The sequence below is a fragment of the Hyaena hyaena genome, unplaced genomic scaffold (genome assembly GCF_003009895.1).
Source record: "Hyaena hyaena isolate Hyena2069 unplaced genomic scaffold, ASM300989v1 scaffold_292, whole genome shotgun sequence".
Lineage (NCBI taxonomy): Eukaryota > Metazoa > Chordata > Mammalia > Carnivora > Hyaenidae > Hyaena > Hyaena hyaena.
The window spans coordinates 1260339-1281294 of record NW_024080924.1 but is presented as its reverse complement, the minus strand read 5'-3'; the positions used below and the strand labels follow the sequence as shown (position 1 = coordinate 1281294).

At 42.6% G+C, this 20956-nt stretch overlaps 1 protein-coding gene and 1 long non-coding RNA gene across 3 annotated transcripts in view; one reads left to right on the top strand and one right to left on the bottom strand.

Moving 5' to 3' along the window:
* The window catches only part of LOC120241880 (neuroendocrine protein 7B2), a 61047-nt gene extending 56826 nt beyond the window's left edge, over positions 1-4221 (top strand). For both annotated transcript variants that reach the window (XM_039247262.1, XM_039247261.1), the window contains exon 6: positions 3645-4221. In XM_039247262.1, coding sequence (XP_039103193.1) covers positions 3645-3740 — 96 coding nt within the window. In that variant the 3' untranslated portion in view covers positions 3741-4221. The remainder of the gene's footprint in view (positions 1-3644) is intronic.
* On the bottom strand, positions 2-18013 carry LOC120241882. Its single transcript, XR_005530974.1, has 7 exons — positions 17860-18013; positions 17670-17762; positions 16775-16941; positions 12566-13151; positions 10378-10416; positions 4669-4850; positions 2-344 (listed from the first exon to the last, which is right to left on the bottom strand). It is a non-coding gene; the product is annotated as an uncharacterized LOC120241882 (long non-coding RNA).
* Positions 18014-20956: the final 2943 nt, after the last annotated feature.

Sequence of the window (20956 nt, the reverse complement as noted above, 5' to 3'; positions counted from 1 at the left end):
GTGGCTGGCTGAGCTGTCGGCGCGATGCCTGGAGCTTTCCGAGTGTGACCCCTCAGTTGTCCGAAAGTAGCAGAAGCCTTTCACGGGCCATCCTGGGAGGGTGGAAGTGGGGCCCCATGGAACGAGGGCCACGCCCTTGGCTTCTGGCATGGCTTCCCCACGACTCGGCACATGGTTTTGAGTGGCGCGCTGTTGTGTGGTGATCCCACCACCTCCATTGCATTTGCGAAATGAATGTCACATCCGTCCCATGGGTGTGGGAATTCGAGGAGCACGTGAGGGTGTCTTTCCTTTGAGGGGGCTCTGGGGCTCCAGGGGCAGCTGTGCACACATCTGCACCGATTCTATAAAAACAAAAGACAGGAACAAGGAAGTGCTTGCTGAACTGCAAGCTCCAGGCAATAATTTTGAAGGAATGTAGGGGCAAAGGATGAGATGAACAACCCTTGTTCCTCCTCCGTAGCTTTTTCCTCACCTAGCCCACCCCCCTTTTCCGGCCTTGGCACAAACTGATGTGAAACCCTCTCCATCTGTTACATTTGTTGGCTGACTGATGTATCTGCTGCCCCTTCGTTATTTACCATCTCAGGGGCGCCCACGGTGGGACGTTGGTCTGGGTGTTGTGCATTGAGCCGCTAGGGTGTTGCCTCTTGTAAAGCTGAATGTCAAGTCTGCTTTGGGTTTACAATGCATTTAATGGCATGGAGACTGAATAAGTGATCAGTGAGTATTCTGACAACCCATTGGCGCCCTAGTGGACAGAACTGACTGGCCCCCTCCACCTTTCCTTCTCTGATCAGGTGGAGGAAAAAGTTAAAGTCCTGTGATTACATAGCAAAGTGCCATGTAGTGAGCACATTAATTAAATAAACAAACCAAACCACATACCCAAAGCCACTGTTTCTTAAGAACAGCAAGTGCCTGGATCCTGGCAAAGTTTGGGACTCTGGACAGTAGTAGTTGTGGCCATTCTGCATGGTTTTGCCAAATCCAGGCAGAGTGCCTGAAGAGGTGTAGATTTTCTGGACGCAGCATTAGTTCACGCAACAGAAAGTTCCAAGCCCCTGTGCTGCCTGACAATATACAGATGACACGTGGCCAGTTTTCTGTTTGAGAAGCAAAACTGTCTGGAAACAGATCTTCTTTGGGAAATTTAACAGGGTTATTAGGTTGTTTTTTTTTGGGGGGGGGGGTGATTACGGTTTCCAATGGCAAATGGTGACAGGAAGGATCTGAAGGGTGTAATGTGGTCTTGAGAGAACATCAAGAAATTCTATTTCAGGATCTGAGAATACACATACTTAACCGGTAGGATGGCTTGAGTATCTCCCCATGGCACAGCAAGAACATTTCCCAGTAAGACCAATGACCGACCCAAAATGAAAAACTTAGCATGAAGCTTTCATTGTCTCTACTTCCTGGCTCACCATTCCTTCTGCCCTGACTCGGCTAATGACTGTGGGTCAGGATTTAGGTCATCTTTCCATGAGACCAGTGATTACCAAAACTCAGAATTCTGGCAAGAACACATGTTATAAAGGATTGTACTTTGGCCTCAACTTCCTCCACGTAGGAAAGGCCTAGAATTTATGAAAATAAGGGTCATTTTGACCCAGTCATACCAAGTTCTTCCTGTTCTCAGACATCTACAAAAACCCACGGTCATGCCATAAATCATGACCCTCTTGGGACTCGGGGGGAAAAAGAACTTGCTTCCCCTGCCATCAGGCCTTAGGTGATGCTCCCACTGACTGAAGACTTTAATCACTTCCTCAAGTGCACCCATCACCAGGGCTTTCTCCAATGAAGCTCAGTTATCTGCTCTGGGTTTCTAGAGGCTCCCAGTGGCTCTTCCAGTTATGAAATGGGGGGAAAAAAGTTCTCTCTGTAACCTAGCCAGTCTCTCTCACCTAGGAGAGAAGATATATACGTAAGTACCTTGAGTTCTTCAGAGGTAATTAAAATCAAGTATTATCATTCTTCGTCTTAAGTATAGGATTCAATACTAATGAACAGTTATCAAAAAAGTTCAAGTGATTGCTCCTTTTGCATCCTCACTAATTTACTTCCCGTCCCCCCAAATATCTGTTATTTTCTAGGTCTGGGAAAAAGGACTTGCTTCTCTGAAAGTCCGTTTACCCAGAGGGATTCTCCCCAAAGTTACAACAGACCCCTAGGTGGTTTTATGTAACTTTATGTATCTGCTCAAAATAACTGAATTCCACTTGCTTCGTGAGTAGAAAGTCAGTTCCCCTTTAAATGATCACCTTTGCAAACTTTAACCATTAAGATGATCAACCTTTGATTCCCATAATAAATATGAAAATCTCATATCCTTTTTTAAGGTCTTACAATTTCCAGAGTAAATATTGTTACTACAAAACAATAAAGATATTTATGATATTGAGTACACTTTTTCAGTGCACACCTGAGTCACCTACCTGGAAATTTTAATGTGACTGTCTGGAGTAGGCCAGGCCATTCTAGTTGACAATCTCTGTGATAGAAAGCATTTTAGTTATTTTGAACATTTTAGAGATGCCTTCCCAGCAAAGTGCTGTGTTTTCGTGACATGTCACCTTTCAGGTATGAGGACGCTGTACACTTTGTAATTCTCAGTTTGTAGTGCACTTTTGCTGGATGCATTGGGCCTTTCATGATTCATGCATTTAGCTTTCAGAATGTGGAAGGACATTTACAGAATCTCTCTTGGAGAATGCCCTGCTCACCCTTCAAAAGAGCCAAGGCATATTATGTCCCATTGTCGAGAGAGACCCACCTGTGAACTGCCTCCTATCCATTCATGGAGACTTGGGATGGAGGATCATTTGTAGCAACAGCTTCTTTCTTATATTTCTGTTCAGTTATTGGAAGGTGACTTCAATAAACAAATATCTTCCAAAACTTTCGAAATTTTTTCTGCTTGCTAAATACTATGTTGTAAAGCTCCAATTACTAGTTCAAATCCAAACCTCAAAATGTGGATATGTATTAGAGAAGGAATGGAAAAACCTTGACTCATTCAGAATAGCAACAGATGAAAGATTTCAAAGTCTTGAGTCCAAAATAAAGGCACCTTGTATATCACTTACTTCTTTTCTTCCTTAGCTTTTGAACTTGACTGAGGGAAGGTAGAAATGACTGCTAGGTCACTGATGAATCCTCTTTAGGTAGAATACCACCAGCATGGAGGAATCAATACACCAACAGGATGTCCTGTGATGTGCCAACAGACGCTAACTCCGACATTTCACCTTCTTGAGAACGTTCTTATTAAATAATTTAATGCATTTCACATTCTCTCTCCCACTAAATAAGGCCATAGAATAAAAATTTTATTTCATATGGGGCTTGGTATCTAAGTTCATAGTGAGAATTTGTTAGCTGGTTCACTCCAAAACTTCGTACCAAAGAACTAACTCTTTGGTTGTGTGAAAGACACAATTAGACACATCTGCCAGTTGAACAGTGTTTCTTAGGCCACTGAGATATTGAAGGTGCGCTGGAATAATCATTCGGTAGGTGCACTGTTACCTTGTTTTTAATCCAATGGACCAGAAACCATTAGTACTTGTGACTTTTCTTTTGTGAGATGTCTGTGTCAGGTACTCAGGTATAATACCAAACCCTATTTTCTTTTTCAGAGTATCAATCCATATCTACAAGGACAGAGACTGGACAACGTTGTCGCCAAGAAGTCAGTCCCCCATTTTTCAGATGAGGATAAGGACCCAGAGTAAAGTGAAGATGCTGGGTAGAAACCCACACCGCCCGTGAGGCCTCAGTACTGCTTATGTGCACGTGTTATTAGAGCCCCTGTGAATGGTAGCATGTTTCTAATTTAGACTAGTATGGATGAAAAGCAGCTGTATTTTGAAACTGCATTGTCCTTCACACTGATAGCTCTGCTTTCTACTAAATTAGAATAAGAGCTCTTTTCTTTTTAAATGTGGGTCTGCAACGGGCATTAAAATTAAGGTGTATATATCAACAACAGTAAAAAGCAAGACTATGAATGAAATGTCCTCAGATTTCTTGCAATTTAAAATGGTGTTTTGGGCGGCACTGTTTTGGCCAAGTCTGTAAAGAGCTGGCATTTGATTTTGATTATGTAGTTCACCCAGCCCTTGGGCATTGTTACACATCAATAAAGAAGATTGTATTCAAGAGGAGGAGTGGACGCATTTCACTTGGCTACATCTTAATAAATGTGTGCAAGCATTGGTGTGTGAAGCTCTTTTATTATAAAAACAATAGATCATTATAAAAACTATTTGCTTACTAGAACTCACAACACGATCTTGATCTTAACACTAATACTGTGATGTAAGTGGGGGGCTGGTATTATTATCCCCATTTTACAGATGGTGGGACTGAGACTCCTGGCTTCCACAAAAATCTAGAAGTGGGACAGGCAGTACATGATGACTGAGATCTTTGACTTTGAGTTACTGTGTTTATTCAGCAAATATTTTGGTTTCTAACACATGCCAGGCACAGGGCCAGGCTCTGTGGGTGCATCGGGGGCTCAGACTGACCCCAACCATTTCCTCAGGCAGCAGAGTATACAATCTGGGTCGTAAAGCATCTCTCTGATCACAGGATAGGTCGGTCAGTGACACTCCGCTTTTAAAGTTTAGAGCTACAGATATAGGCACGCTCTCCTACCTGTTTCTGAAAAGATGTGCAATTTTCAGTCAGCTAAGTCCTCCCAAGTCATAAAGTCAAATTAGTGGAAGGCGGGCAGGATTCAGTTCACTGCTGAGGTTATTTCCATGCTTTTTACAACTCTTCACCGTAAAGAAGACAACAGTTTCAGGCTTTGATATCATTGGCCTTGATTTCCTGATCTATTATAAAAGGGAGACAGCAGTGAGAAAGCATTGAGGGAGAAAGATCATTCTTGGTTTTAATTTTAATGAGTGCACATTTATCTAAAAAACAGCTTGACCATCTTAGTTAACACAGGAGTCTGTTGTTATCACTTATAAAAAGCCAGAAAGGTATTGGCATGTGTTTTCATAGCAGGAGACACTTTTTCTAGAGAGCATCAGCAGCCAGCTTCGCCATATTTCATAGCACGGTTTCAGCAGCACCCTCGCCACCTGATTCCAAAAGATAGTTCCCTTGTGTTCTAGAGCCATACGGAGCTGAGAGGGCTTGTCCTATGAATCTTGTGTTTTGTGGGCGTCTAGTTACTTTTCATTCCAGTTTTAACTCTTAGAGAAAACAAACGATATCTCTCTTTCTGAGCTTGGACAGAAGGAAGGAAAAATGGCTAACAGCAGATGTTTTGAGGTCCTGAGGAAAGAAGTGTAGGCAGAGCAGGAGGAGATAAGGTCAGTGCCTGTGTTTGGCCTGTTTGCCCTGAGATGTCTCCTTTGCCCTCCCCTGCTGTTCTCTGAGTGGCAGACTGGGTTTCTGAGGCTCTCTGGTCAGCTGACCTCTGCATTTAATATGAGGTCACTGAGAGGAGAGTGGAAGTAGATGGCAGAAAACAAGGCATTTTGTTTTCTCTCTCAGGAGCTGCATCTTCTCTTAAGGGCCCATCTCCTGCTAGGGGAGCATGGATCCAGTCATCTGGCCTCTTCCCTGGGTCCCTGAAGCCCAAGGAGGCCATGGCCTCTGCCATATTGTTAATCTCTGGGTTATTTCACCCACCCCAGTAGGGCTTCCTGACTCTTCCATCACCCGTGTAACCATTTTCTATATTAAATTCCTTCTGTTAGAAATCTTTAGAGTGTTCTCTGTTTTCCTTATTGGACCTTGACTGATAGGATCATCCACCGGGGGAATCAAGAATTAAGCACTGTGAGAAAAATGTAGAACAACCAATGTGGGGAACAGAGCATGGTGCTTCTTGATCTTTAGTGTAAATATGATTCATGGTTAAAAATGCACACTCTGCTACAGTAGGTCCAGGGTAGGCCTCAGGTTTTGGCATTTCTTATAAGGTGATGCTGACGTCGCCGGTCCATGAACAGCATCTGAGTAGCACAGAAAGAGAGGGTTAGGAAAAGATGAATGGAAAATGGGGGAACTGTACTGACACCAACTTAGTCTGAATTTGTAAGGACCCTGTCAGCATTGTTCGGTGACCTTATCCAGCCACTCTCAGCACCTTGGGAGGAAAAGCAGAGAGGACAGAGAAGGAAGTCACATCAACAAGTCAAAGATCCTAAAACATCAGAGAGAGCAACACTGAGATGTCCCATTCAAGATCTGACCCTTTGTTACGGGTCGAGCCAAGACCAGTGATCTGAGAAGTCAAAAGAATGTAGGAAATGATGTGGACCAAAATAAAGTCAAGGAATTGGCAGTTAGGGGGATGATGAGGTTGGATTTTTGACAAAGGAAAATTTTCAAGTGACAATAAGTGATGTCTCAGTGGGGACAACTACAAAAAGTAGTCAGAATTGAGTGGAGCTACAGATCAATGGCCTTGGAGAAGTAGGAAAACCAGGAGGTCAGGGAACAAAAGGCAGAATCACCTGTATGGAAGGTAAAGTCTTCAAGTTAGAGGGAAAGGTCAGGGTAACAAGATGCTGTACAAAGTCAGAGCTGTACCACAAGCTTGTTGAGTACAGGGTAAAACTGAGAGCCAGCATATTCTGACACTAACTGGAATGCTATGAGCCTATGCATTTTTTTTCTTCTTACAAAGTTCTGGATTCTCAAAGGGATCTGTGACTCTCGAAAGTTTAGAAATCACTGTTGAGAATAGCAGTGTGAACCATGCTGGCAGTCACTAAGGAATATAAAAGTTTGTTATGAAGCGTCCTTGAGAAAGAAAGAAGAGGACAGAAAAACTTTTCCCGTGTACATTTCCAAAAGAGATCTATCGGGGTGCCTGGGTGGCTTAGTCGGTTAAGCGTCCGACTTTCGCTTAGGTCATGATCTCGCGGTTCACGGGTTCAAGCCCCATGTCGGGCTCTGTGCTGACTGCCAGCTCAGAGCCTGGAGCCTGTTTCAGTCTGTGACTCCCTCTCTCTCTGACCCTCCCCTGCTCACGCTGCCTCTCTCTCTCTCTCTCTCTCCTAAGAAATAAATTTAAAAAAAATTAAAAAAAAAAAAAAAAGATCTATCTTCATGGCCAACCATGATCAATGGCTTCAAAAAACCAAGAGTTGATTCCTGATGGGTAGATCAGACCAGCAGCACCTGAACCCACTGGTCAATCAGATCAAAAAGAGGTGGATATTATGTGCCTTCTGGTGTGATTAATAAGAAACAATGTCAAGGAAATATTCTTGCCAAAACAATCTAACCTGAGCCTCTAGGTTTAACTCCCTGTTAACAGCAAGCACAGGGAGGAAAGAAACATGTTAAACACACTGCTGAGAAGCAATCACCACAATCTAGAATGGGGGAAACTATAGGACAAGTGACCTAGCAGTTTTCAATAAATAAATGGCAGGAACTGAAAACAAAGAGGTGGGAACTGTTTAGGTTTTTAAAAAAATATGTATTTATTTATTTATATTGAGAGAGCAAAAGAGCACATGTGCACAGGAAGGGGCAGAGAGAGAGAAGCAGAGAATCCCAAGCAGGCTTTGTGCTGTCAGTGCAGAGCCCAACTCAGAGCTCGAACTCATGAACAGTGAGATCATGACCCCACTGTTTTAGATCTTAAAAGACTTAAAAGACAAAACAAACTAAATACGATGTGTCTTATTTGTATCTTGACTCAAACAAATCAAATTAAAAAAAAAACATTGAGGAGACAATTGACTAATGACTGGCTGGATATTTGGTTTATTTAAGTGTTACGTGGTATGATGGCTATATTTTCTAAAAAGAATTCTTATTTCTTAGGGATAAATACTGAGTTATTTATAGATAAAGTGGGAAGATGTCTTGGAGTTTCTTTAAAATAACCCAATGATGATGGGAGGGGTATTGGGGGTATAGATCAATCAAGATTGGCCCTAAATTGATCATTGTTAAAGCTGGGTCATGGGCACATGGGGATTTGTTGTACTTCTATCTCTAAATTTGTGATTATTCTACAATACGACCACAATTCATAGTTGAAGAGTAGATTATGTATGGTAAGCACTGACCTAGAAATAACAACATAGGACAAGGTATAACGCTTTACTGGATAAGGTTATGGAAAAGGTTAGGAAGCAAAAAGGAAGATTAATGAAGAGAATTTCCCTGGAGTACTGAGAAGGGACATAGCAAAGGATTCCACAGAAGAGAGAATCTGGTGGTAGTGGTGGTGATGGGTCAGAGTTCCTGGGAGGAGAAGGGATTCTCATAGAAGGAGAAAGGTGTCTTGAAACAGTAAAGAAGGGGGACCTTCATAAGACTGATTGATGCAAAAAGGCTATTTCTTTCTGGGAGAGTCTGGGATGTATCTACAGAAGAAACACACCAATTTTCCTGGGAGCCGGAAGGGTTATTAACTCACCCCTGGGGTCTGCTTTTCTGCAATGCTCTAGCCAAGGATCTTTGACACCAGCAAGGTTGTTTATATTTCTCCCCGCCACCTATCCACAACACACACACACACACACACACACACACACACACACACACACACACACCCCTAAAGAAGACAAAAGAAAGAAGAAAAAGAATACTGACATACTCAGCAGGGTGGCCAGAATGTAAGGCAAATTTGCTAACACCATCAGCCGTTAGTCGTGACTGAACTCCCGCTGTGGGCACAGCCAGCTGGAGGCCCTGGGGACCAGTTACACAGCATGAGGACGAACGACACACAGCCCTACCACTGGAGGCATTTACATTGGGAACTTTCTAGAAGAGAATTTCCTCCATTCTTGCTTCCGGGAGAGAGAAAGTAGACCTTTCTTATTTACCCAGCTAGATACAAAAGGCACCAGAACCATTCTTTCCTCCTCCCCCTTCCTTTGAAACCTTTCAGAGATACCAAGCTTCACTGAGAAATGTCACAGATAACAGCCATAGCCCGAGGCATGGGGCCCAGGACCAGAAGTCCAGTTCTGTATCTGCCACAGCATCACACAGTGATCACTAAGGTGCCACTGCCTTGGCTCAGGGGGACAAGGGAGCCAAGAAAACAGAAATATTTATTTAAAACAGCAAATGTCTGGTAGATAGTCTGCTAGAGAAAGTCAGTCCTCCAGGGAGGACCGTGGAGCAGATGCCAGAATCCTCAGGGGGTGATGGGTGAGGGAAGGGTGCAGTTAACCATCACAGTTACTACTTGGCTAGAGGGCATGTGCAGGAAAGAAAGAAAAAATAGTTAAGTGGTGTGGGTTGAAAATGGTTGAGAAGCACTGTTCTGGTGCTTCTTCATTAAATGACTTGTAGAAAACACTGATGTAGGTATGAGTGTGCCGGGAGAGAAGCACCACCAAGAGATGGGAAGGTGGCAGCAATAAAGCTAAACCAACGAAGCTGATGCAGTGTGCAAAGGTCCATATTTCGGGGGTGGCGTTGCGAGCCAGATGGAGTGGTAAATAAAGACAATGGAGGCCGAGGTTGCCGAGCCAGGGTAGGGTTGGGCAGGAAGTTGTAGGAGCTTCTGTTCAAAGCCTAGTTCATTCCACATCTGTGAAAGCCCCCATTTCTAGACACAATGATCTCATTATTACCACAAAATTAAAGCAACATGAAATACAATAGTTATTGCTTTTTCTCTGACACCCAAGGACTGCAGGAGCAGTTTAGTGAAATCTTACCGGGAGCCCTATTCTAGTGACGGTGCTGGGAATCAGCAGACATGTACTTTGAGGAGGGAAAGACTATCCATGAGAGCATCCAAATGGCAAGGAGCACCTGATGGGCTGCTGTGTTCCTCCTCTCTGTGCAATCAACATAAATACGTGTCTTTTATGTTTTCAATCATTATTGAAGTATATACCTGGCAGGTGGTCCAGAATCTCTTTTCTTAGGGCTCCTGCAAACAATTGTTTAAGAACCCCAGAAAACATCAGTCTGGAGTGGGGGAGCAAGGATTGCTTAAGCACTGTCAGTCATGCAGGCACTTTTTTAATGTTTATTTTTGAGAGACAGAGAGAGAGAGAGAGCGCGTGCGTGCACAAGCAGGGGAGGGGCAGAGAGAGAGGGAGACACAGAATCAGAAGCAGGCTCCAGGCTCTGAGCTGTCAGCACAGAGCCCAATGTGGGTCTCAAACTCACAAACTGCGAGATCGTGACCCGAGCTGGAGTTGGATGCCTAACCAACTGAACCACCCAGGCGCCTCTATTCTCAGTGTGATTTATAAGTGGCTCTTAAATCTATACATTCCATCAGGCTTAATTCTGGGAGAATATGAACTTCAATGTAATGGGAAGATCTTGTTCCCAGCAATTTTCACCTAGATATACAGTGGGGTCAGAGATCATTCTTTCCCCCAAATCAAGTAGTGTTGACTCTCTTACCACTCTCCTCTGTGATATGAGGCCTCACACTTCCAGTCTCTGTAAAAGAGCATAATAATAAGAGTTACTATATATGCAGAGCAAGTTTTATATATGTGATTCATTTAGTTCTCCCTCCTCACATTTTTTCCATGAAGCAACTGAAGCTAAGAGGTTCCCTGACTTAACCAAGACTCCACAAGTAGTAAGTGGCAGAGCTGGAACTTGAGGTCAGACACCCTGGACACTCTTCCCCCATACACACTGCTACCTGACACTCCTTTGCTTATTATGTGTCTGCCTCAGTCTACTGGATTATAAACTCTACTGGATTATGGCCTCAAAGATGAGGCCATGGATTGTGCCTCATTTTTCTTTCTATCCTGGTACTTTGCTTAGGGCCTGACGAAAGCAATAGTTTCTGAATGAATGAACTCTGTGGGATGTTTTTAAAAAGTTATAAAAACATAAGGGAGGGGAAGCAAAAATAATATAAAAACAGAGAGGGGAACAAAACATAAGAGAGTCTCAAATATAGAGAACAACAAAGGGTTACTGGAGGGGTTGCGGGAGGGGGGATGGGCTAAACGGGTAAGGGACATTAAGGGATCTACTCCTGAAATCATTGTTGCACTATATGCTAACTAACTTGGATGTAAATTAAAAAATAAATCATAAAAACAATAAAAAATAAAGAAGTCATAAAAGGTTGATTGCCCAGACTATGCATAAAGAAGGAAGGTGGGTATTATTACCTCTTGCTTGGGTAGGGTTGACAGATTGGCGTTCAGTCGTATATATGATTCTCAAGTCCTTTTAACACCAGCCAGTAGAGCTTCTCCCCTCTTTCCTGAGTTACTGCCCAAATGGCAGCAGTTAAGATGTGTCAGAACACAGAATTCTAGCCAAATACCTCAATTTGCTGCACTTCAGGGATAGCTGTGCATAACCTATTTATTAGAGAACTAGACCAGACCACTGTAGTGGTCCTGCTTACCTTGAGAGCAAATCTGTGGGCAGGTTCAGCATTGGGTTACATCATAGGCTTTCATCTTCTAGTGAGCCTCTGACCATGGGAACATCCCAAAAGCATGTAGGGAGCACACAGGGCATATGCCACCTGTAACTCTATCAAGTGCTCTGGCAAAAGCTTTGGGAATTAGAACGAAGTGACTTTGGGAAACATTGGCCAGTCAATGGGAAGCTTGTTTAGAGCCCAGGAAGGTGGCCCCAAGGAAGAATCAGTGAGGGGGTTCAGTTCCGTCCCTCCTCAAAAAAAATTCGCAGGACATTCACGAGATCCACTGAAAGCCAGACCTATTTTAAGAGGCACATCGCTTGAAAAAGTAACATTCCTTGAAGCCTGGGGTTTTCCAGCAGCCTAAACACGGCAAGATTTGAGGTGCTGGCATTTTGCATTCTTAACTTCCTGTTTCTAAAGGAAAAGAGAGACCCTACCAAGACTTTGTGGCTGTCAGGCTGTTCTCTCCAAACAGTCTGGTGACTTCATTGTGGATGAATCAGAAACATATGGATTAAATTTCCTCCTAAAATACACTTTGGTTTGGCAATTGAAAGAAAATGTGTACAATATAGCAGATTTGGTGGCCACCAGCCCTGCAAGAAGGGGGTGGCCAACATTATCATAACTATTTATTGAAAGAAAACTTGATTGCTAATGGACACAGAATAAACCATGGCAAAAACTGGCAAGAGATTTTTGGATGGCGGATCTTGGCTGCTGAAGCTTGTAAGCAAAGACAGGGTGTTTACAAAGATTCTAGTGGAAATATGCTCTTGAATTTGGATTTAGAAACATTGACTTAGAAGTTATAAAGAAAGATTCTTTTAGGAAAAGAGGTACTACAGATTGGAATGAGATAGACCTAAAAGCTCATCCTAACAGACTGAATGTTCTATCGTTTGATGAATTTAATATGGCAGAAGAGCTTGTCAATAAGCAGAAACCAATGGAAACCAAAAATGTATACACAGGAAACATAAAAATGTTTGTAATAGTTCTTAGCTGAGGCAATTGAACACATGAAGGGTGAGAAACATTTTAATAAACCAATTTGGCAATTATAGCAATTTATCCACAAGCAGGGCATCCTATGAATTTTTCATTTTTTAGCATCCCTTTCCTTGGTAGGACTCATCACAATACCATTCATTTAATCATTCATTTATTCTTTTGCTAGCAACTTACCTATTCAAGATGCCAAATACTGAGCCGTGCTCTGGGATTTGGGTGTCTCACACAAAGATGTCCAAGACAGACTCTCCCATCATGTAGTTTGTAGCAGAATACATAAATAAATCTTTAGCTATCTGTAGGCAAATTGTTATCTACTTGATCCTGTACCATCACAGTTTAGCCGATTTCAGTGCAAGAAACAAATTCTTTGCTCTGGATATTCCAGATGAAAGTGATTTAATACAAGGAATTGGGTGCTTACAAAATTATTTGAAGATGGGGCAGAGCAAGAGGCAGGGACCCACAGCTGGGCTTAACTGTCTCCAACATAGTTGGGATTCATCAGAGATCAGGGGACGTTGGCTGATCACACTGCTAGGACCGATGTATGACACCCCAAAGCCATGGTCTTGACAGGAATGCTGATTTTGCTTGCAGCTACTGTCTCTCGTAGCAGAAACATCAGCAGAAAAAAGGTTTTCTCTTTTGCCTTCTGTCTTTGTAATTTTGTGGGGGTGTATTTACTTGGTGTTTTATTGTGCTTCCAGAATCCTAGTTGCCAGGGAATCAGCTAATGTAATATTTAGCTTTCTAGCCCCTGTAACACAAAAACGAACAGAGAAATTGATGGAAGTAAATATTGTGTGCCAGCTGACCACGTCCAAGATTTAAAGTACTTACCACAGTGGTAACATATGACAAGGTTTTGAATGTTAACTATGATTACGATAGATACACTAATCTAAACCAGCATTCATAAACTATTATTCTGAGGAGTGAAGGTAGTCATCATTTCATAGCCTATTCCCCTTCTCCACTTTGTCTAAACCATATAATCAGGAAATTTATATTTTCCATATCTGAAGCACAGGTAAACTGAGTGCTCTGTCATAGGTCTAGTATCATTGTTCTGATCTCAGTTCACCAATGCAGCATTTTTAAATTTTTTTAAATGTTTTATTTATTTCTGAGAGAGAGACAGCATGAGTAAGGGAGGGTCACAGAGAGAGGGAGACACAGAATCTGAAACAGACTCCAGGCTCTGAGCTGGCTGTCAGCACAGAGCCCGACGCGGGGCTCGAACCCACAAACCGTGAGGTTATGACCTGAGCCAAAGTCGAGCGCTCAACCGACTGAGCCACCCAGGCACCTGTTTTTTATTTTTTAATGTTTATTTATTTTTGAGAGACAGACAGAGCCTGCACGTGAGTGGAAAAGGGGCAGCGAAAGAGGGAAACAGAAGGTTTGAAGCAGGCGCTGCACTGACAACACCAAGCCCAACGTGGGGCTTGAACTCACATACGGCGAGATCATGATCTGAGCAGAAATAAGACACTTTAACTAACTGAGCCACCCAGGACCCCCACTAACACACCATTTGATAAAGGCTCCAAAGAGAAAGTGTGGTAAAATGGTAGATGGTAGAATTTCAGAGGTTACTCTTTTCAAAAAAAAAAAAGAAAAGAAACCATCTTATTTGATGCAATAAAGTATGTGCTAAAGAAAATAAGTAATTATAGCAAGGATGTAAATACAACTCCAGCATTATCAACAGTATTGACATGGGACCATTTCCCCCCTCATGTACAGTGGCATGAACAAAAAGATGAAGATGGGGGTAGTTTTTGTTTTAGTTTTTTTTTTTTTTTCAGTTTCTCACTATACTTTGGCTTTTTATTGTTGGGGCTTTTTGAATTGGGCTTTTAGCTGATTTGCCCTGTACAGCTTTTGGAAGCTTTCAGATTGGATGATGCTATTTTACAGTGTCTGATGGGGCCTAATGCATCATATTTAGACGGCACCAGTTATTCACTAAGGTCACGTTACTTTGCAACTAGTCAATCATATCCCAGAGAATTCTCAGAGAGGTTGGCGTTAGAGAGAGGGGGGTATTTTTACTGTAACAGCAGATGAACTTAGAGAGTGAAAGGGACCAGTGGAAGGGCCAGAAAGACAATGGACAGATGCCCCAACAGCCTATTTCTCCCCACCCCCCTTCAACAACACATGAGAAATTTTTCCAAATCACTTTTTACATATGCCTTGACTGTTGATTCATCAAAGATGTCTTCAATGGATTCACAACTCAAACCACATTGCAGTGTTTTTTTTTTTTAAATAAAGAAAAGGATTGAAAATGTAAATATAGTATTTCTTCTATTTTTACAAATGAATGCGTTCAATACAAAACACTGTCAGCAGCTAATACTAGGTTTGTTAATATGCTCAGATCAACTAGCTACACAGGCAAAACTGTAACGTTCCCAAATGAAATATGATCAAACGCTTTCACATGCAGTTTGCCTTCTTCCTCCACTTCTTAGCAGAAAGAGCTTTTTTGGATACATTTTGTCAACACTGAACAGAGTAAACAGCTCTTTCAAGAGACGGGAGTGTTTTCCTTCTGATTCATTGTGGATGCCTTCAAGAGTATTTCCTTTTAAGTTAAAGCATTTTACAAATTCCTTCTACTGAATCAATTTGCATACTTTTATCACCACTATTTTTTAGTAAGTAACTTTTCTTACTGAAAATTCATTTCACTGTATCCCAACCTTTCTGTGATGCTTGTAGAAAAGAAGCAGAGTTCATTTAAAACACTCTTGTTTATGATGGATGAAACCACAAACTTTTTGTGATGTTAACCCGCTCAGAGAAAGAGAATCTGAACTTCAGAGTATTTTGTGTTTGGAGAGAAGGCACACCAAGGAGAATGGGCTCATTTCAATTCAATATATTATAGGAAGGAAAAGATCAAGGAAGAGCTGGTCTTAAAACTGTCAAAATATGAGAATTTGATGGGAAGAAAGAAGGAAAACAGAGCAGTTGGAAATGCAAAGATAAAAGAGTTGGATCCAGACATGTCTATGTAATTTCCCAGAAATGGAAACTGTACTGGCAATTTGGAAAGAGATATCGAGAAACAATATGCATTAAATGTTGAATGTTTCTTGTAGCATTGAACTTGGAAGGCTCTTAGAACACATGGCATGATGGTCTCGTGATTCATCTACATATGGCCTTATGCTTGGTGACCGACAAAGGGAGAAACCAAGTTTCATAAGGAATTAAACACAGAAGAGGAAGCTAAACACTATTTCAGAAAAAGACTCTGGGGAGCTTCTGGGTCACCAGTGGAGTATTAACTAACTCCGCCTATTAAATACACATGAGTTAGAGTAAACAACTCTATTATATATGTGTCATTTCTTCTGTTTTCTTGATGGTCCAACAACTGACTTCTCTAAAGTTGCTTAGGTAGTTAGCTGGTGGTTGAGTTTAGGTGTGAATAGAATTCTTTCCACACCACCAGTGATTCCCAATCCTGGCTACTTGTCAGAATTATCTCCAGGGCTTTGTGAAAATACAGATTCTTGGGCCCAAGCCCAAGAAATTCTGGTTCAGTAGTCTAGAGAAAGCACTGAGAATCAAATATTTCTTAAGTTCTTCAGGAGACTCTGATACATGGTCCTCTGGTGGGAAACAATGGCCGCAACTGTAAGCAGCTAGTGCGAGAATGGGTGAAGATAAGGGGCCAGGAGAGAAGGAGGTTGAACAGAGGAACAGAAGAAACTCTGCTTCCTTGGGACCAGCCTGCAAAACGACACCAGCCACAGCAAATCTCTGAAAATCCTCCCAGATCTGAAAAACTGCTTTGGCATCACCTGCATTTATTTCTAAGGACCCAGACCTTCCTAACCAGCCTGCCCCCTCCTAGATGGCCATGACAGACTTCCATGTGGTTTGAAGCTGTGCTTTCAGAAGCCACAGCAACCATGATAAAATGCCTCTGCCACACCATGTATCCTCCAAGATGAATTATGATGAGATATTTAGGTTTCCATCAATAAATAATAATAATAATAATAATAATAATAATAATAGAGGCATTTGGACCTATGGATGCCCTGAATATGGACTTGGCTAATTATGTGACACTGTTTCAAAAAAAAAAAAAAATACGCAATCAAATCAGTGGCAAAAATGTGCATCAGTCCTGACCACATACACAAATATTCTTTCTTTTATTCAATATCGCCTTTGTATTTTGTGCTCTATTTCAACAGGCTGAGACAACGAAAATATCTGTCTACAAGTCTTTAAGATCTCTCAGAAGCACAAGGGGAACAGTGCATTATTAATTTCTCATGAAACTTTATCATGGTATTTTCTTAGCAGAGTGGATACTATCTTATTTGGCAGACCATGAAACTTACTCACCTCTCTGGGGTCTTTGGAATGTGGTCTCATGATTGATATTACAAGGGAAGCTACCAGGGATGCGGTGGAAGTTCCAAGAGCAAGCCTGTGCCGTTATTACTGGCTGTTCCTTGATGAGTGGGGCATGCACAGAGCACGGGGATGTGTTCTCTGGTTCTGCAACAAAACTAAAGACAGAGGTTCTTCTGGAAGACTCAGATCCAGAGCCCCGCCATGGTCATTTGCCCAGTGAGTTCCAGTCCCAGTGTGGAAATAAGAAGCAGGGACCAGGAAAGTGGGAGGCAGAGCAAGGTTTGTACCATGAAGGAAAGTGATAACAATTCTGCATTTTTATCGATTCACCCAACAAATGTTTGTGAACATCTGCTATATTGCAAGCCCCGTGCTAGAGGCCGCGGGGACAGTGCACCAGACGGAGATGGCTCCTACCCCGCAGAACTTGCAGGCATGTGGGGGAAACAGGAGATCACAAAGCCAACAAAAAAACCGAGTCATTTCAAAGTTTTGTAAGAGCTAGGGAGAAAGGGTTTTAGGCGAGGGAGGGACATGATCTCATATGTGACTTAATAAGTTTCGTCCAGGGGAGCCTGGGGGGCTGTCGGTTGAATAGTCTGATTCTTGGTTTCGGCTCAGGCTGTGATCTCGTGGTTCATGAGTCTGAGCGCCATGCTGAACTATGAGCCTGCTCGGGATTCTCTCTCTCTCCCTCTCTCTCTGCCCCACCACTGCTCACGCGCACACTCTCTCTCTCAAAATAAAGACAAAGGAAGTTTAGTCCAGCAGCTGTGTACCAACATCAGTGGGTCTGAAGAGGCCACTGTAGCTGTCCAGATGGGAAATGACAGGGACCCGGCCTGGAAGGGCAGCAGTGAAGGGATGAGACAGACCGGGGTACCTGAACTGCCGCCACCAGCAGCCGTGCTGTGGATGGACTCTAGCACTCGCTCCTTTGGATGCAGCTCCCACACGCGATGGGATAAACAGAAGCCTGAGGGGGAAACAGTGAGGAGATTTGGAGCCCTTTCACTGTGATTCAACTCAGCCTCCTTTACCGTAAGCAAAATCCCTGCTCCACAAACACCTACCAAGTATCTTGTCTGTCGAGGGCACTGCGCTAGATCCACGGAGAGCTCAAGGACGAGGAAAGAAATGGTGGCCAGCACTCACGCAGCCTACCTTCCCTGAAGAAGAAATGTCAACTATACATGTAACTAAAATAAAGCAAAAAATAGGACAAGAATCATGGAAAATCCTGACGGGACCTGAAGTAGGAGGAAGGATTCAACAAGAAGTGAGGGGACAGGGGTCCCAAGCGGAGCGAGCAGGTGGAGCAAAGACGTGGGGGTGGGAATCTGGGGTCTGTGCTCAGGGACCAGTCTGTGTGGCTCAAGTGCTGGATTTGCAGAGAGTTGGGCTGAGGGGACACTGACCGTTCCACCTCCTGCTCCTTTCACATCCTTTGCCATATTTGTGAAACTTTGTATCTGTATCAAATATTTCTATCAAAAGCAAACTCTCACTTTGAAATTCTTCTTCTTAAGAAAAAATGAAATTCATCGTAGCAGCAAGATTCTTCCCCCTAGGTTGATAGCACAGAGCTCACGCTGTAATAAGTGCTATCAAAACAGCTGCTTAGGATGACAGAGCTAAACCTTAGGTACCTATTAGGAGAAGCTGCTGATTTCTGAAATAATTTGTCTTTCTCATTTAAAAGGATTGATTCCTTCCCTTCCCTTCTCCTGCCCTGCCTTCCTTCTCTCCTTCCCTCTCTTCCTTTCAAGGAATACTGGAGACATATCAAGGAGCTCAGGCTAACGTCCTAAACTTTTGGCTAGATGGGCTTTTTGAGGTTGCTGGTGCTGAGATGTGGCCACAGAGATTTGTCTAGGGGGAGTACATCCTAATCTGTCCACAGACGTTCATGGATTGCTCTGGTTAGCAGAGTAGCTGCTGCAAGAATGGTTATGATTTATTTTCAGAAAGATTTTTTCCTTTGGCTCTTTGACACTATGACTAAGAACCATGCTTTACAGCTTTTAAGAGCCTGCCCTGTGCTCAGCCCTGCACTTCCTCACAACATGGTGGGCTTGTGGGCAGACAGCTGTGTGGAGGCCCCTAAGAGATCCAGAGATCCCCTCACCCCTCAGACTGGTGGGGTGACCACTCATCAGGAAAGCCGTGCTGCATGTGAGAGACTCCTGGGAGATCATCAGGAAGCCAGTACTGGGGACACACTGACATTTTGTTCAGTCCAAAGTATTTCCTTTTTACTTTCCTCTTTCTTGCCACACAGCTCAGTAACATAGAGTGTAGAAACAAATGTTACAGACAAGGCTACCCAGTCTCTGGAAATGTTTCCCTCCTGCTGCTATGGGCTTCAACGTAGGGGGAAACGGCAGCTCAGGGCTCACTCTGCAGACTTCCGTTCACATTCTGGATGGGAGTAAAAGGTAATCTCTCTTACCACTGGTTTCTTCCTTCTGTGTTCCTCTTTCCAAAGGCACATTTCTCTAGAGAGCGTGTCCCAAATGCCGTACGTCTATGAAGCTCTTTACAAGCATTAATAGACAAATGGTTAGTTTATATTAATACTCATGTATTGCTCTGACGTAAGCAGAGAGGAGCCCATGGTTTACATATTTTGTCTTTCTTTTGAAGAGGAATGAGAAATTATATTCCAGACGATCCAAACTTTTACGCTAGGGGAGGAAGGATTAAGGAAGGAACCAAGATTTTAAAAAGATTTACCGTTGGACCCTAAGTGCAAATGGGCATACACAGATTCATGTCGATCTGTAGAAGGGAAAGCAGGTCTTGAGTTTACTTTCCACCTTCAGTTTCATGCTCCTCTACCCCGAGCAGACCCTAAAATACTGAACTTATTTATGAGTTCCTAGTTTTTTGTTTTTAATTTTTTTAATGTTTTATTTATTTCTGAGAGAGAGACGGCGTGAGCAGAGGAGGGTCAGAGAGACCTCCAGAGAGAGAGGGAGACACAGAATCCGAAACAGGCTCTAGGCTCTGAGCTAGCTGTCAGCACAGAGCCCGATGTGGGGCTCGAACCCACAAACCATGAGATCATGACCTGAGCTGAAGCCGGTCGTCCAACCGACTGAGCCACCCAGGCGCCCCTGAGTTCCTAGTTTTTAAAAATATATTTACAGTGTCACTAATAACAGTAATAATGGATATAAGCATTTGTACAAAAACCCAAGAAGACAGGCCATATCTGAGTTTTCAATGGCCACATGTTCAGAATTTTTTATAAAGTCATGTGGAGTCCAAACTCATATTTTGTATATATATGTTCGTATTGCACACAATCAAATGTTTTGACAATATCAGCTATTGAATTATTTAAAACACTTGGCTGTTAGAGTGTGTGTGTGTGTGTGTTGTGGAGTAATCATGGTGTTTAAATATCAGTTCTAACACAGTGTACAGTGAAGACTCTAAATATGTCATGTTCAATGTAGAAGGTAAGCGAAGGGGACAGAGGTATCCCCTGGTCATAAATTCCTCTTCTGCCTTGTACAGCTGTGTGCCTTTGAAACAGTTACACAACTCCTCTGGACATCAGTTTCCTCACCTTTAAAAAGAGCAAATAATAATAGCAATCTCATAGTTTTAGAGTATTATTAGAGTATGTAGGATATGTATAGGATGTCAGGGTGACTCAGTCGGTTGAGTGTCAGACTTTGGTTCAAGTCATGATCTCTCGATTCTTGAGTTCAAGCCCCACATCAGTCTCTGCTGACAGCTTAGAGGCTGGAGCCTGCTTCAGATTCTGTGTCTCCCTCTCTCTCTATCCCTCCCCTGCTGGCACTTTGTCTCTCTCTCTCTCTCAAAAACAAACAAACATTAAAAAAATTTTTTTAATAAATAAATAAATAAATTAGGGTATGTAAAGCCTAGTGTTTAGTACATTGTAAGTAGTTAATAAAAGCCAACTTTAAGACACACATACTGCATATAGCTGGAAGGAAATTTATATATGTATACACGTACCATATGCATGTGTGTGTTGTATATGGTAAGCGGTGATTATATAAGGGTTGTGGGATTACAGGAGATTTTAATTTTCTTTGATTTTCTTTGTTTTCCAAGTTTTCTAGGATGAGTTTATGAGATATTGACAATGTCATAACATTTTTAAAGGATATAATGCAGGACAAGTGATTT